Source organism: Misgurnus anguillicaudatus, chromosome 3 (genome assembly GCF_027580225.2).
Source record: "Misgurnus anguillicaudatus chromosome 3, ASM2758022v2, whole genome shotgun sequence".
In the NCBI taxonomy this organism is placed as follows: Eukaryota; Metazoa; Chordata; class Actinopteri; order Cypriniformes; family Cobitidae; genus Misgurnus; species Misgurnus anguillicaudatus.
The window spans coordinates 27297438-27314084 of record NC_073339.2 but is presented as its reverse complement, the minus strand read 5'-3'; the positions used below and the strand labels follow the sequence as shown (position 1 = coordinate 27314084).

The following is a 16647-nucleotide window of genomic DNA, read 5'->3' as shown; positions in this document are numbered from 1 at the left end:
GAGATTTGAAGCTATATCTCTGCATGTCTTTATCGTATTTACACCAAATTTGGTGGGTGTCATCACAATCAAGACCTGAGTCATAATTTATGGTTTGGTCAGTGCCCCCTAGTGGTCAAGTCATTTAAGGCTATATCTCCGTATCGCTTTATCGTATATACACCAAATTTGGTGGGTGTCATCACAATCAAGACCTGAGTCATAATTTATGGTTTGGTCAGTGTCCCCTAGTGGTCAAGTCATTTAAGGCTATATCTCCATATCGCTTTATCGTATTTACACTAAATTTGGTATGTGTCATCACAGTCATGACCTGAGGCACCATCTATTGTTTCGGCACAGCGCCACCTAGTGGTCTCAAGATACAAACAAATTGCTATTTTTTCATAAAAATATTGCAAACTTAGATGTGAAATCATGACAGTCATCACGTATGAATCATTTTTTGCCATGTTTGGCTTGACCCCGGTATCGCTGCTTGCAGCTATATTTATTATTATTATTGTTATTCTTGTTCCTCGTTCTTCCACCCAAAAGTCAATGGCAGCCCATAGAACCGTACATAGGAAAGTTATGAAATTTGGCACACATGTAGAGGACAGTCTCAGAAGTTACTATAGCAACATTGGTGTGTCTGACTCAAACCCTCTAGCGCCACCAACAGTCCAAAAATCCACTTATGTTCATGCTCACAACTTGTGACCCGTGAGTCCTAGAAACTAAATTCTTGTTTCCTCTGAATCCTTGGCTCATGATGATTCAGTTGCACATGTTGATGTCATTTGTGTCATGCACATCTTTCCGCCATTTTGAATTTTCCGTAAAACCTACTTTTTCGAACTCCTCCTAGACCGTCCGTCCGATTTGCATGTCCTTTGGTATGTAGCATCTAGAGACACCCCAGACAAAAAGTTATCAAAAGCTTTTTGATAGACCAATGCGTTCTCGTATAAATTCACAACATATATGGCGGCGAGCACGCCAAAACGGACGTGTGGCCGTATCTTCGCAAAACTTTATTGTATCGACACGAAACTTGGTATATGTCATTACAGTCATGACCTGAGGGTGCCTGCAACGTTTCGTCACAGCGCCACCTAGTGGTCACGAGATTCGAAAAATGCTTATTTTCGCTTATAACTACTTCAAACTTGAGTCTAAAATCATGAAGGTGGTCTTGTAAGATTCCTTGAGGCATGCCGAGTCAAACGATACCAAACGGTTTTCGGTCGGCCATTTTGGGTGTCGGCCATTTTGAATTTTCTCATTAAGTTCAGTATTTCACAAACAGAATGGCGTATCGCTACGAAATTTGGCATGGTTCATCAGTGACATGTTCTGAGCGCACCTATAAATCTTTAAGACAGCGCCACCTAGTGGTCAGGATATGTAAATAAATTGTTTAAAATCTTTATATCATTTGATTAAATTGCCACACTGACATAAGACTTCACTCTATTGATTCCTTGGCTCATGCTGAGTCCGACTGTACCAAATATGTCTGAGTCAAACCTACTTCCTGTCGGCCATTTTGAATTATATTGAACACCTACTTTTTCGAACTCCTCCTAGAGCGCTCGTGTGATTGGCTTGATTTTTGGTATGCATCATCTAGAGACACTCTAGACAAAAAGTTATCAAAAGCTTTTCGGTAGACCTATCCGTTGTCGTATAACGCATCAAAGAATGCGAGGGCGAGCACGCCAAAATGTGTTTGAGCCTGTATCTTCGCAAAACTTTTGCGTATTAATATGAGACTTGGTATATGTCATAACAGTGATGACCTGAGGGTGCATGCACCATTTCGTCACACTGCCCCCTACTGGTCACGAGATATAAAAAATGTCTATTTTTGCTTATAACTACTGCAAACTTGAATGTAAAATTATGAGACTGGTCTTGTTAGATTTCGTGAGGCATGCCGAGTCAAACGATACCAAATGGTTTTTGGTCGGCCATTTTGTGTGTCGGCCATTTTGAATTTTTCTTTAAGTTCAAGTATTTCAGAAACGCAATTGCGTATTGTTATGAAACTTGGTATGGTTCATCAGCAACATGTTCTGGGAGGACTTGTAAACTTTCCGGTGCCCCCTAGTGGTCAAGAGATTTGAAGCTATATCTCTGCATCTCTTTATCGTATTTACACCAAATTTGGTGGGTGTCATCACAATCAAGACCTGAATCACAATTTATTTTTTGGTCAGTGCCCCCTAGTGGTCAAGTCATTTAAGGCTATATCTCTGCATCTCTTTATTGTATTTACACCAAATTTGGTGGGTGTCATCACAATCAAGACCTGAGTCACAATTTATTGTTTGGTCAGTGCCCCCTAGTGGTCAAGTCATTTAAGGCTATATCTCTGTATTGCTTTATCGTATTTACACTAAATTTGGTATGTGTCATCACAGTCATGACCTGAGGCACCATCTATTGTTTCGGCACCGCGCCACCTAGTGGTCTCAAGATACAAAAAAATTCTATTTTTTTCCTAAAACTAATGCAAACTTAGATCTTAAATCATGACAGTCATCACGTATGAATCATTTTTTGCCATGTTTGGCTTGACCCCGGTATCGCTGCTTGCAGCTATATTTATTATTATTATTATTATTATTATGTTTCCTCTTCTTCCACCCAAAAGTCAATGGCAGCCCATAGAACCGTACATAGGAAAGTTATGAAATTTGGCACACATGTAGAGGACAGTCACAGAAGTTACTATAGCAACATTGGTGTGTCTGACTCAAACCCTCTAGCGCCACCAACAGTCCAAAAATCCACTTATGTTCATGCTCACAACTTCTGACCCGTGAGTCCTAGAAAATAAATTCTTGTTTCCTCTGAATCCTTGGCTCATGATGATTCAATTGCACATGTTGATGTCATTTGTGTCATGCACATCTTTCCGCCATTTTGAATTTTCCGTAAAACCTACTTTTTCGAACTCCTCCTAGACCGTCCGTCGGATTTGCATGTCCTTTGGTATGTAGCATCTAGAGACACCCCTGACAAAAAGTTATCAAAAGCTTTTTGATAGACCAATGCGTTCTCGTATAAATTGACAACATATATGGCGGCGAGCACGCCAAAACGGACGTGAGGCCGTATCTTCGCAAAACTTTATTGTATCGACACGAAACTTGGTATATGTCATTACAGTCATGACCTGAGGGTGCCTGCAACGTTTCGTCACAGCGCCACCTAGTGGTCACGAAATTCAAAAAATGCCTATTTTTGCTTATAACTACTTCAAACTTGAGTCTAAAATCATGAAGGTGGTCTTGTTAGATTCCTTGAGGCATGCCGAGTCAAACGATACCAAACGGTTTTCGGTCTGCCATTTTGGGTGTCGGCCATTTTGAATTTTCTCATTAAGTTCAGTATTTCACAAACAGAATGGCGTATCGCTACGAAATTTGGCATGGTTCATCAGTGACATGTTCTGAGCGCACCTATAAATCTTTAGGACAGCGCCACCTAGTGGTCAGGATATGTAAATAAATTGTTTAAAATCTTTATATCATTTGATTAAATTGCCACTATGACATAAGACTTCACTCTATTGATTCCTTGGCTCATGCTGAGTCCGACTGTACCAAATATGTCTGAGTCAAACCTACTTCCTGTCGGCCATTTTGAATTATATTGAACACCTACTTTTTCGAACTCCTCCTAGAGCGCTCGTGTGATTGGCTTGATTTTTGGTATGCATCATCTAGAGACACTCTAGACAAAAAGTTATCAAAAGCTTTTCAGTAGACCTATCCGTTGTCGTATAACGCATCAAAGAATGCGAGGGCGAGCACGCCAAAATGTGTTTGAGCCTGTATCTTCGCAAAACTTTTGCGTATTAATATGAGACTTGGTATATGTCATAACAGTGATGACCTGAGGGTGCATGCAACATTTCGTCACACTGCCCCCTACTGGTCACGAGATATAAAAAATGTCTATTTTTGCTTATTACTACTGCAAACTTGAATGTAAAATTATGAGAGTGGTCTTGTTAGATTTCTTGAGGCATACCGAGTCAAACGATACCAAATGGTTTTTGGTCGGCCATTTTGTGTGTCGGCCATTTTGAATTTTTTCTTTAAGTTCAAGTATTTCAGAAACGCAATTGGGTATTGTTATGAAACTTGGTATGGTTCATCAGCAACATATTCTGGGAGGACTTGTAAACTTTTTGGCGCTCCCTAGTGGTCAAGAGATTTGAAGCTATATCTCTGCATGTCTTTATCGTATTTACACCAAATTTGGTGGGTGTCATCACAATCAAGGCCTGAGTCACAATTTATTGTTTGGTCAGTGCCCCCTAGTGGTCAAGTCATTTAAGGCTTTATCTCCGTATCGGTTTATCGTATTTACACTAAATTTGGTATGTGTCATCACAGTCATGACCTGAGGCACCATCTATTGTTTCGGCACAGCGTCACCTAGTGGTCTCAAGATACGAAAAAAATTGCTATTTTTTCATAAAACTAATGCAAATTTAGATCTTAAATCATGACAGTCATCACGTATGAATCATTTTTTGCCATGTTTGGCTTGACCCCGGTATCGCTGCTTGCAGCTATATTTATTATTATTATTATTCTTCTTCCTCGTTCTTCCACCCAAAAGTCAATGGCAGCCCATAGAACCGTACATAGGAAAGTTATGAAATTTGGCACACATGTAAAGGACAGTCTCAGAAGTTACTATAGCAACATTGGTGTGTCTGACTCAAACCCTCTAGCGCCACCAACAGTCCAAAAATCCACTTATGTTCATGCTCATAACTTCTGACCCGTGAGTCCTAGAAACTAAATTCTTGTTTCCTCTGAATCCTTTGCTCATGATGATTCAATTGCACACATTGATGTCATTTGTGTCATGCACATCTTTCCGCCATTTTGAATTTTCCGTAAAACCTACTTTTTCGAACTCCTCCTAGACCGTTTGTCCGATTTGCATGTCCTTTGGTATGTAGCATCTAGAGGCACCCCAGACAAAAAGTTATCAAAAGCTTTTTGATAGACCAATGCGTTCTCGTACAAATTGCCAACATATATGGCGGCGAGCACGCCAAAACGGACGTGAGGCCGTATCTTCGCAAAACTTTATTGTATCGACACGAAACTTGGTATATGTCATTACAGTCATGACCTGAGGGTGCCTGCAACGTTTCGTCACAGCGCCACCTAGTGGTCACGAGATTCGAAAAATGCCTATTTTCGCCTATAACTACTTCAAACTTGAGTCTAAAATCATGAAGTTGGTCTTGTTAGATTCCTTGAGGCATGCCGAGTCAAACGATACCAAACGGTTTTCGGTCGGCCATTTTGGGTGTCGGCCATTTTGAATTTTCTCATTAAGTTCAGTATTTCACAAACAGAATGGCGTATCGCTACGAAATTTGGCATGGTTCATCAGTGACATGTTCTGAGCGCACCTATAAATCTTTAGGACGGCGCCACCTAGTGGTCAGGATATGTAAATAAATTGTTTAAAATCTTTATATCATTTGATTAAATTGCCACTATGACATAAGACTTCACTCTATTGATTCCTTGGCTCATGCTGAGTCCGACTGTACCAAATATGTCTGAGTCAAACCTACTTCCTGTCGGCCATTTTGAATTATATTGAACACCTACTTTTTCGAACTCCTCCTAGAGCACTCGTGTGATTGGCTTGATTTTTGGTATGCATCATCTAGAGACACTCTAGACAAAAAGTTATCAAAAGCTTTTCGGTAGACCTATTTGTTGTCTTATAACGCATCAAAGAATGCGAGGGCGAGCACGCCAAAATGTGTTTGAGCCTGTATCTTCGCAAAACTTTTGCGTATTAATATGAGACTTGGTATATGTCATAACAGTGATGACCTGAGGGTGCATGCACCATTTCGTCACACTGCCCCCTACTGGTCACGAGATATAAAAAATGTCTATTTTTGCTTATAACTACTGCAAACTTGAATGTAAAATTATGATAGTGGTCTTGTTAGATTTCGTGAGGCATGCCGAGTCAAACGATACCAAATGGTTTTTGGTCGGCCATTTTGTGTGTCGGCCATTTTGAATTTTTCTTTAAGTTCAAGTATTTCAGAAACGCAATTACGTATTGTTATGAAACTTGGTATGGTTCATCAGCAACATGTTCTGGGAGGACTTGTAAACTTTCCGGTGCCCCCTAGTGGTCAAGAGATTTGAAGCTATATCTCTGCATCTCTTTATCGTATTTACACCAAATTTGGTGGGTGTCATCACAATCAAGACCTGAGTCACAATTTATTGTTTGGTCAGTGCCCCCTAGTGGTCAAGTCATTTAAGGCTATATCTCCGTATCGCTTTATTGTATTTACACTAAATTTGGTATGTGTCATCACAGTCATGACCTGAGGCACCATCTATTGTTTCGGCAAAGCGCCACCTAGTGGTCTCAAGATACAAAAAATTGCTATTTTTTCATAAAACTAATGCAAACTTAGATCTTAAATCATGACAGTCATCACGTAGGAATCGATTTTGGCCATGTTTGGCTTGACCCCGGTATCGCTGCTTGCAGCTATATTTATTAGTTATTCTTCTTCCGCCATTGCGGTCTATGGCAGCCCATAGAACCGTATGTAGGAAAGTTATGAAATTTGGCACACTGATAGAGGACAGTCCAATGTGTCCCCACAGCAATTTTGGAGTCTCTATCTCTAACCCGCTAGCGCCACCAACAGTCCAAAGTTGCACTTATGTTTTTGCTTATAACTTCTGATCCGTAAGTCCTAGAAATAAAATTCTTGTTTCCTCTGATTCCCTGGCTCAAGACGATTCGATTGGACCCTATGACGTCATTTTCCGTCATGAAAATTTTTCCGCCATTTTGAATTATTCGTAAACCTACTTTTCCGAACTCGTCCTAGAGCTTTTGCCCGATTTCCACGAAAATTGGTATGCAGCATCTAGAGACACTCAAGGCAAAAAGTTATTAAAAGAATTTCGATAAACCAATCCGTTGTCGTATAGCGCGTCAACAAATTTTACATAGAGCGCAAAAAAACAGATTTTAGGCTGTATCTTCCCCAAACTTAGGCCTATTGACACAAATCTTGGTACTTGAGATGCCAGTCAGGAACTGAGGGAGCATGCACAGTTTCGTTGCAGCGCCACCTAGTGGCCAGACGACTGTTTTATAGGCCTATAACTTTGGCTATGATCATCGTATTTACAAGGGGCTTGTTTCCTTGGAGTTTTGAATAGATGCCGAGTCCAACGATACCAAACATGCCAGGATTCGCCTTACGGTTAACCCTGTGTGGCAAAATAGCGCTTAAAAAACATGCGCGAATATCTCCGTGAGCGTAATTCTGATCGACTCAAAAACACCATAGGAAGAAACTAACCTTACCTTCTGAACAAAAAGTTCTATTGACGTTATATTAAAATTTTCATCAGAAATGGCCGAAAAATGCAAAAAACGAAAAATTACCTTTAAATTTTGTATTTTTTACACATAAATGGTTATAACTTCGCAACGAAAAGAGATTTTTTCACCAGATTTGATACGCTGATGTATGACCACAGTCTGAGGCTACACAAAAAAAATTGCTTGCTTGCACCATTAGTTGGCGTTATAATTGAACAAAACCTGTGATATCAAGCCAGCCCTATGGTCATACAACTGTTTCTTCACTAAACTAAAGTGTATAGTCATAAAACTAGCTCGATGTAACGTAATCATGACCTGAAGTTGCATGCACAATTTTGTCACAGCGCCACCTAGTGGTTTTGAGATAGAATATGGTAATTTTTGCCTAAAACTACTGCAACAAACACATCTAAAACCATAAGTCATCATGGATTATTCATTTCATGGCTTGGATTATAATCACTGGTGGATGTCAATTTACTGTCTAGCAACCAATGAGAATACCTTATCAACTGTTTTTGCAAGAGCTATATCTCTTCATCAGAACAGCGTAGAGACATGGGGGTGGGCTCTTTCGACTCATTAACACCACAGTAACATTTTGTGAGCTGAGTATTACCACTGCAAGCACCACTCACATTTCCTTCAGTGTTCTAGTTGTCAATGCTCCTCAAGACGTGAGGGAGAGATTTCACTGAATAAGAACACAGCTTTTTTGCTGATTACTGTTATATTAATTTGTCTGAAATTAGGAGGTTTTGCTAGGTTTTTTAAACTGCTCATCCGGACTCAAGTTTACCTTCTTCTGTGCCCTTTTTGGCTTGACCCCGGTATCGCTGCTTGCAGCTATATTTCTCCATGGTATTGTTGATGTAGACAACATATATTTTTATCTATTTTAACATGCATAAGAATAAAAACAAATATTTCATACTTCACCTTTAACAATCTCCAATAATAATATGAGGGACCTAAAGTTACAATATACCACCTTTTGCAGACCCTGTTAAAGGAATAGTCTACTCATTTTCAATATTAAAATATGTTATTACCTTAACTAAGAATTGTTGATACATCCCTCTATCATCTGTGTGCGTGCACGTAAGCGCTGGAGCGCGCTACGACACTTCGATAGCATTTAGCTTAGCCCCATTCATTCAATGGTACCATTTAGAGATAAAGTTAGAAGTGACCAAACACATCAACGTTTTTCCTATTTAAGACGAGTAGTTATACGAGCAAGTTTGGTGGTACAAAATAAAACGTAGCGCTTTTCTAAGCGGATTTAAAAGAGGAACTATATTTTGTGGCGTTATAGCACTTTTGGGAGTACTTCGACTCGCCTGAAAAGTCCGCTCCCCTTCTCACTCTCATAATTGGAGAAAGAGGGTGTTACTGCGCCGAGTCGAAGCACTCCCAAAAGTGCGATTACGCCATACAATATAGTTCCTCTTTTAAATCCGCTTAGAAAAGCGTTACGTTTTATTTTGTACCACCAAACTTGCTCGTATAACTACTCGTCTTAAATAGGAAAAACGTTGATGTGTTTGGTCACTTCTAACATTATCTCTAAATGGTACAATTGAATGAATGGGGCTAAGCTAAATGCTATCGAAGCGCCGCAGCGCGCCCCAGCGCCCACGCGCACGCACACAGATGATCAACAATTCCCAGTTAAGGTAATAACATATTTTAATATTGAAAATGAGTAGACTATTCCTTTAAGGGAGTCAATAAGACAAAAGATCTTCTTACCTTTCTGATCCTGGGAATCTGATCCACGTCCCCTCCCTCTTCCTGTTCTTTCAGCTCGAGATTCATTCCTGATCTCCACTCTGGTATCAATTTTTACTTCTTCCTTTCCATGTCCTCTTCCATAACTCCTGTCCTCCTGGGAAGTTTCCTCTTTTCTATGAATTTCTTTTCTTTCCCTTTCCCTTTCACGGTCTCTCTCTCTCTGTTCCAGGGATTCTTGTCCAGAGCGGTCTCGCGTTTCTGTTGCATAAGTATCCCTAGAATCCTTAACCTCTCCACGATGATGTCGCTCATCCCGGGCATCACGTCTATCTCGTTCACCACGGCGGTCTCGACTGTCTTTGGCATCACAGCCATCACGTACAGAAATGCGTTCAATCTCGTAGTCTCGTTCATCACGGCAGCCATCCTTCTCACGATTCATACGGCTCTCTAGGAATAAACAAGTGTAATCAATAAAAAAAATAAAAAAATAGCTGAAAGCAGCAATGACGGGCCCTTGCACAACATCACTACATAGTGGCCCATCTTTGTTCTCACCACCGCAAATGGAAATACTTATGACACCGTTTTTTAACCAGATGGGAGGGGTTCTAGTGGATCAATCACAGCACTTATAAATTTGGCAAGGTGCATGTGCTAAGGATAACGTCTCGGTTACTATGTGTGGCAGTAATGTGCTGCCCTCATTATCACCTAATGATCCAGTGAACCCAGCTGGATCCTAGCAGCTGACTGCTTAGGTGGAGCAGGGAAATTTCTTAGAATGAGCTGGGCAGGTCACAGCGATCGTTAACAAATGCCACAGCCCATCTCTGAAGCATAAAGAGTTGCTCTAACAGTAATGTCAGAGCGGAGTGCTTAGATAAATGTATAACACTCATACCGGGCACAGCTCACATCAGCTAGATGGGAAGGTAGAATGCAACCGTCTATGCTCTAACTGCGCTGAGGGTGGTTTTGGCATATAGTCCCTTAAGGGCATGTACAGCCCATGACGGCACTAAAATATGCAAATGATTGGCCACTTCTCTCACTTAAGAGAATTAATTGTGCCTGGCCACTGCGCACCCAAGGCACCAGCATGAAATGCAGCGATAGCTGCATGAAAAACCTTTGGGGTAGACAGCACACTTTTCCTTCATCTGTTCACTGCTGCAAAGATAGAACGTTCGACACGTGACAGTGCACCGGGTCGTAGTCATAGCTTCACACTATTACAGGCGCTGCGTAAATAGGGCGTCTTGTAGAAAGGGCTCGCTGTCCTTACTGATTTTGCGTGTATAAGCAGCAAAACCAAATTAGGGCAACACTTAACCGCTGGCACTTGGCCGAGCACAACGTGTTTCATACAAAGCGCAACTGGGATAAGGACAAAGCTTACACTTTCCACCATCATGTACCGATTCATTACGTCCAAACCAATCTTAAACATTCTAAAGTCCTTAACAGCCCTTAAGTCTGTGTCGCATTTGCGGCAGCCAGGACATGAGCTGCTTAATAAAGAGCAGGCGCAAATTGCTGTCTGGTACAGTAGGTAGTGCACTGTGAACTTGTAAGCCGGTCAATCACGGAGGCGTTCGTCACCAGCACAGCAGTGTCTCGGGTGGAATATATCAGAGCAGACTCATATCCAGAGTGCTCCTGAGAGGGACGGCTCGCATAAAGCCCGTGTCTGTATCCCCAACCAAGCACATAAACGTAAAGCTGGCATGCACACCATGCTTATATGCTCACACGCATGCATGCAGAAACCACTTTAATCAAAGGAGTGTGTCTGTGGCTGGTTGGTACAATCCCAAATGGGCAATAAGATAGCAGGATGCGCATTTCGCTCAGCTAAGAGGGAACAGCGTTACACCCTGTGAATGTGTGCGAGTCTACATAAAACCTGCTATAAGCACCACCGGCGCGGCTAGTAGTTTCCTATCACAACAGAGGTCATAGTCTAGGGTGAGAGAATAGCTGCACAAGCTGTTCTACCTCTCTCGTCAGGTAAAAACTATATTACCCGTTCGTAAACTCCAGACTCAGTACCGGCGCGCTGCGCCGATTATGCGACAGGCCTGCACAGCTGGGGTGGTCTGTGTCGAATCAAATTGGCAGCCACTCTGGGTAATAGTAATACCCTATAAAGGGGGTGTTCATAATTCTCTCCCTTCTGTATCACAGCGGCGTTAGCCAAGGGAGGAATTGAGTGCTGTACAGGGTAAGGTAATGGGCTAAACATTGCCGAGCGATCGGGATGTTGTAGCTCCATATTGACATGTTTGCAATGGCTCCGATCACACATGTGTGTGCTTATTATAGTATATGTTGTCAGCTGTGGAACAAGCCTGCTGCTAAACATAGGTGTGTGAGCCACCCATCATATGGAGACGTTACAAACCCATGACAAATCATCATAGCGCTGAGCGAGCCATATGTGCCTGAGAGGCTGCTGTAGGGCCACAGGGGTTGTGTGCTCAGACACGCACTGATGGCCGACCAGTCAAACCTGTCACAGCTCACCGCTTGGATGGCTGGATGCAGGATACAAGTGCAGATTCGACTCCACGCATCTGGAACATTTCTGTAACGGATTGCAGCGCACAGGATTCCAGTTACATATTGTTTGGCATAAAGCAATGGTGTGTTACACAGAGCCATGGAAGAACAGAGCTTGGTTCTGCAATAGCACCGAGCGAGGAGATACACTCCTTATACACTGGAACGGATAGTAACCGGTCGTCTGTGCGTGTCGGGTGCCAGTTACATACTGTGTGCTTTGCCATTTAATAGAGTTTGTTAATGACTGTACAGTGATGTTGCAAACTCCTGAACTGTACCACACAGTGTACAACCCAGACGTGTGTGAATCATCTAGCGGAGTGATCCCCTGAAGGGCACTGGCTCACTTGCCGCACATAGAGCCATATAAAAACCAAGTCTGGGTCTGCAGTGGCTTGCTGCTTTGTGCAAGGTCGGATGCAGAACCCGAGAGAGAAAGAGAGACACTTCCTTAAGAATGTAACAGCTTAGTAACTTAGTAACAGCTCGCCACGCACACACAGGGAGTCAGATACCTGTGTTTGTAGTGAGATATTGCCCGAACACTGCACGGATGAGTAAGGCACGATCCTCAGTTGGTACAGCAACATAACTCCTAAAAGTTTACATCCACATCGGCTCACTGCCTTCAGCCAGGGAGCTAAGAGCAGGATGAGTGAGGAGAGAGATAGCCTCTCTATTCAATGCAGGGTTATTATCTTAAACGAAAACTATCACGAAAACTGAAAATATTAGTGAAAAAACATTTTCGTTAACTGAAATAAAATAAAAACGAAGGTTTCTAAAAAAAACTAAAACTAAACTATAACTATAATGTGGACCTGTAAAACTAAGTAAAACTAACTAAAATGTTGGAAAACAAAACTTGCGTTTTCGTTTTTTAAATGTTATTGGATCAGCAGTTGAACACGGAGTCACTCATATTACCGGATCATAAGCAAATGAGCAGATGTTGCTGGATCATTAATGACCAATAGGTGGCAGTCTATTAGAACTCCTGACCTGCACAGCAGTGTCACGTGATGTGTATGACACTGTCAGGGCACTGGATCCCTGCCCCCGAGCCAACAGTTCGGTTCAGAAAACATCATCTGGTTGCTAACGGCTAGTTTAGTAAGACAATTTGTTTCTGCTGGCAAACCATTACAATAACTGAAGAAGGCTTAATTATCTCAGTGTACTGTACACGGAAGCATTAAAACGTTAAATATGGCTGAAAACGCTGACGCCAACCGAGTGCTGTGTTAGCTGACGCTTTTTGGTTGCTATGATACAGAATGTCCGCTTAACTAATCTGAAACTATTATATGCCTTTGCGGATAATCAACAAATAACATTACATATAAATTTTTAGTCAACAAATAGGTATATTACAGTATGTTAGTACAGCGATCTCTTCTGGTACAGAAATGGACACACATAGACAGAACATTAAACTTTGCATTGATTTTCGGTTGTTGTGCACAGTTTGTACAAGTAGGATGTGCTGATTTACTCTTAATTATCTGGGTTATTTTTAACCCAATGCTGGGAAAATATTGGACAGAACACATATGTTGGTTTATAAATAAACATATGCTGGGTTGTTTCAATGCAATGCTGGGTTGTTTTAACTCATATTTGGGTTAACAACAACCCAGCATATGATTATTTATAACCAAACATGTATATTTATATATGTATATTTACCCAAATAACACAACAGAATTTTGAGTGTTGGTTGGTGTGGTATTTGTCATGCCCTTTGATTGATAGGACTAAATAAACAAAACTTTTTTTTAAAATCCTCTTATTCTCATCGTATTTTCAACATTTCCAGATTTGGCAAGGTGTATGTAACACAACCATGATATTATGCTAAAGACTAAAACTATACTAAAACTAAATAAAAATTAAAAGTAATGATTTTTGAAAAATAGAAACGAAATCAAAACTATTTATGCACCCCTAAAAAGAACTAAAACTAAACTGAAATAAAATAACACATTACAAAACGAAATAAAAATAAAAACTAATATTTTTTTTTAAACTATAATAACCCTGATTCAATGCCAATATACATAAATAGCCAGGCGTGTAGGCTGTTATTAATAATGTGTATATATACAAATATACGTATGAGTACACATACATACACACACACACACACACACACACACACACACACACACACACACACAGTCAAGCAGTACAACGAGTCTCTATTTAATGCAGATATACATTAATAGCCAGGCGTGTAGGCTGCTATTAATGTATAAATATATATAAATATACGTATAAGTATATATATATAGTGTCAAGCAGTACAATGAGTCTCTATTTAATGCAAATATACATTAATAGCCAGGCGTATAGGCTGCTATAAGAAATGTATAAATATATATATACACACGTATATAAAAGTATATATAAAAGTATATATATATATATATATATATATATATATATATATATATATATATATATATATATATATATATATATATATATATATATATATATATATATATATATATATATATATATATATATATATATATATATATATATATAGTGCAATAGGTAAGTATAGAGCAACGTTGCCACCAATCGGGGGCGTGCGAAATGCATTGTGCACTGCATAGATGTGTGTGTGTGTGTGTGTGTGTCGAGACAGATCGCTGTGCGAAGCGAGCGGCCACACTCAACACACTTCGCTATACTCAGTCTGTCCTTATTGCTCTGCAGCTCGTGTGTAACGGATGCATAGTGAGCGGGGTTGAGCACTGTAAGTTGTGCATTGCGTTTTGATACGGATCCCTACTCAGTGCGAAGGATCAAACCCGATCTTATCCTCCGTAAGAGCTGTATATTGCTATATACATGGTCTCTATTGGCACATAGTTGAAAAAGGACAAGTGCAAAGGGAATGTCAATTTACAGGGCACAGAAGTATGTTGTGCTGATTGGTAGCTCGCTGCCAGTCAGCGGCCATTGCACACAACATCTGAAAGCATTAAGCATAGCCAACACATATTCCTGTCGTCACCCGAAACAGATGAGGGGCGTGAATGTGTGTGTGGTGTGTTATGCGGTACCATCACTGATCATACGAAGAGCAATAAGTGTAGCATGGATAACAGGCACAAGTATAACTCTCTGTATATGTAACGTTTCTTCTCGTATAATTTTTGCGGCAGCTTAGACACATTAATGGTGTATTGCTGCCCCCCTTAGTACGTCCGAAGAATAGCAGGTCTGTGTGTACATATGACGCTACGCAAAATAGCTCGTGTAGTGACGTGGCCAAAATGGGCGCGGCTCACGCGGGACAGCCTGAGGCGAGCATAATGTTATGTTAGGCCAGCCGTTGTGCTAGTGGCTGAAACGTTTAAAATCAGCCAGAGCGCACTGTATCACACAAAGAAGCCAAGGAAAATATTAAGTTACATCCATACAAGCGTGAAAGACGGCCATGTCGCAGGTGAAGGTCTTATGAAAGGAGCAGTCTGCACGCTGTGCTCGCATGCGACCGGTCCCGAAGGGGGTCTGTGCATGCTAGCACTGGCCGAAGTGCGTTAAATTACAAAGCAGACACCAGGGTGGGGGTCTAATTATGTAAGGGGAGTGGCCGAAGCGCGCTATAAGTACAGGACAAACACATATGAGAGGGTATTTGCAACTGTAAATGTATTGTGCACACTGTGGCATTTTACGCATTGCATAGGTGGGGAAAGGAAGCCTTGTGTCTTTCCCGCGTCAGTAACCTCGGATAGGGCGGGTAACGTTACCGTGGAATGCACGCGACGTTCTCCTCAGTTTGACAGCATTGCCACCAACGGCGCTCTGGCAGCGGTGGTTTGCTGCCGAGAACGCAGTTATTCGATATATCTCGGAGTCCATTAGATACACGTTCCTTCACTCGAGGAGCGAAGCTCCAAATCCTTGTAAAATTCTGCCGGAACGCGTGTAAGGGACACGATCCTTGCATCCCTCACAAGTGCGACGATCTACGGCGAGACGCTTCAGTCACGGTGAAGAGAAAGAATTATAGTATTTTGCCACCTAAACAGGCTATATAGCAGCGGAAGTCCCGCCCCTATAAGGGTGTCATGGGCGGCATTGGCCAGAACACTGGCGTTGTTCAATAAAAGCTTCAGAAACCGGAAGAGGGAGGAGTTTCCCATAGCGTCAGCGGACGCAATGTCGAGTGACCGCTCTCGAAAGGGAACCTATTGCGTAGCCTATTTTTTTTTAAGAACAACCAGGAACATAGTTTTGTTAAACCATTATCTGCAAGCATGTAAAAAATAGGTCAATTTGGCCCTTCTTGTGATATCTTGAACTAACAAACCCCACGCAGCTTTTCTCGGAGTAACAGTTGAGTAACCCCGAGTTACAGAACAGCTCTTCTCTGGACAAACACCCCAAAGTCCCAACCAGATTAATTGATCGCATTGTGACAATGATATGATTGACGTGAGGTGCAGATGTAAAATCTGATCACGTATTCCGTTATCCTTGCTGTCAGAGCGAGAGCCACTTATGGTTGCGTAGCAACGGAGGACGCCCAACGGAGGACGCCCAACATCTCCCCGCTTGGGAATGAAAAAAGAATCGCATTGACTTGCATTTACACACGTTTTTGGACGTGACATGTTTACTTTCTAAGCAGATGTATTTTCTCCTGGTTTGATAAACTCCATTCTCCATGGTGTTTGTAGCCTACAAGCTTAACTGAAACTGGTTTACTTTCTGCACAAGACCCGCCCTTCTATCTAGCAATTGGCTAAGACAACCTAATATCATGCTCTTATTGGCTGTGACAGCTGTGCGCGCTGACTCGTGAATCAAGGTGGTAAGTTGAAGGGGACCGGTTATTATTACCAGTTTGTTTATTTTTATAACATTAACTAGAATGTTAGATGCAAGTAACATTAGCTACAGCAGCTACAT

The 16647-nt window shown here is 41.3% G+C and overlaps 1 protein-coding gene across 9 annotated transcripts in view; it reads right to left on the bottom strand.

Moving 5' to 3' along the window:
- Positions 1-16647, bottom strand: part of zc3h13 (zinc finger CCCH-type containing 13) — a 278860-nt gene that overhangs the window by 104917 nt on the left and 157296 nt on the right. For all 9 annotated transcript variants that reach the window (XM_073863726.1, XM_073863730.1, XM_055205268.2 and 6 more), the window contains one exon: positions 9163-9594. In XM_073863726.1, the coding sequence (XP_073719827.1) occupies positions 9163-9594 (432 nt within the window). The remainder of the gene's footprint in view (positions 1-9162; positions 9595-16647) is intronic.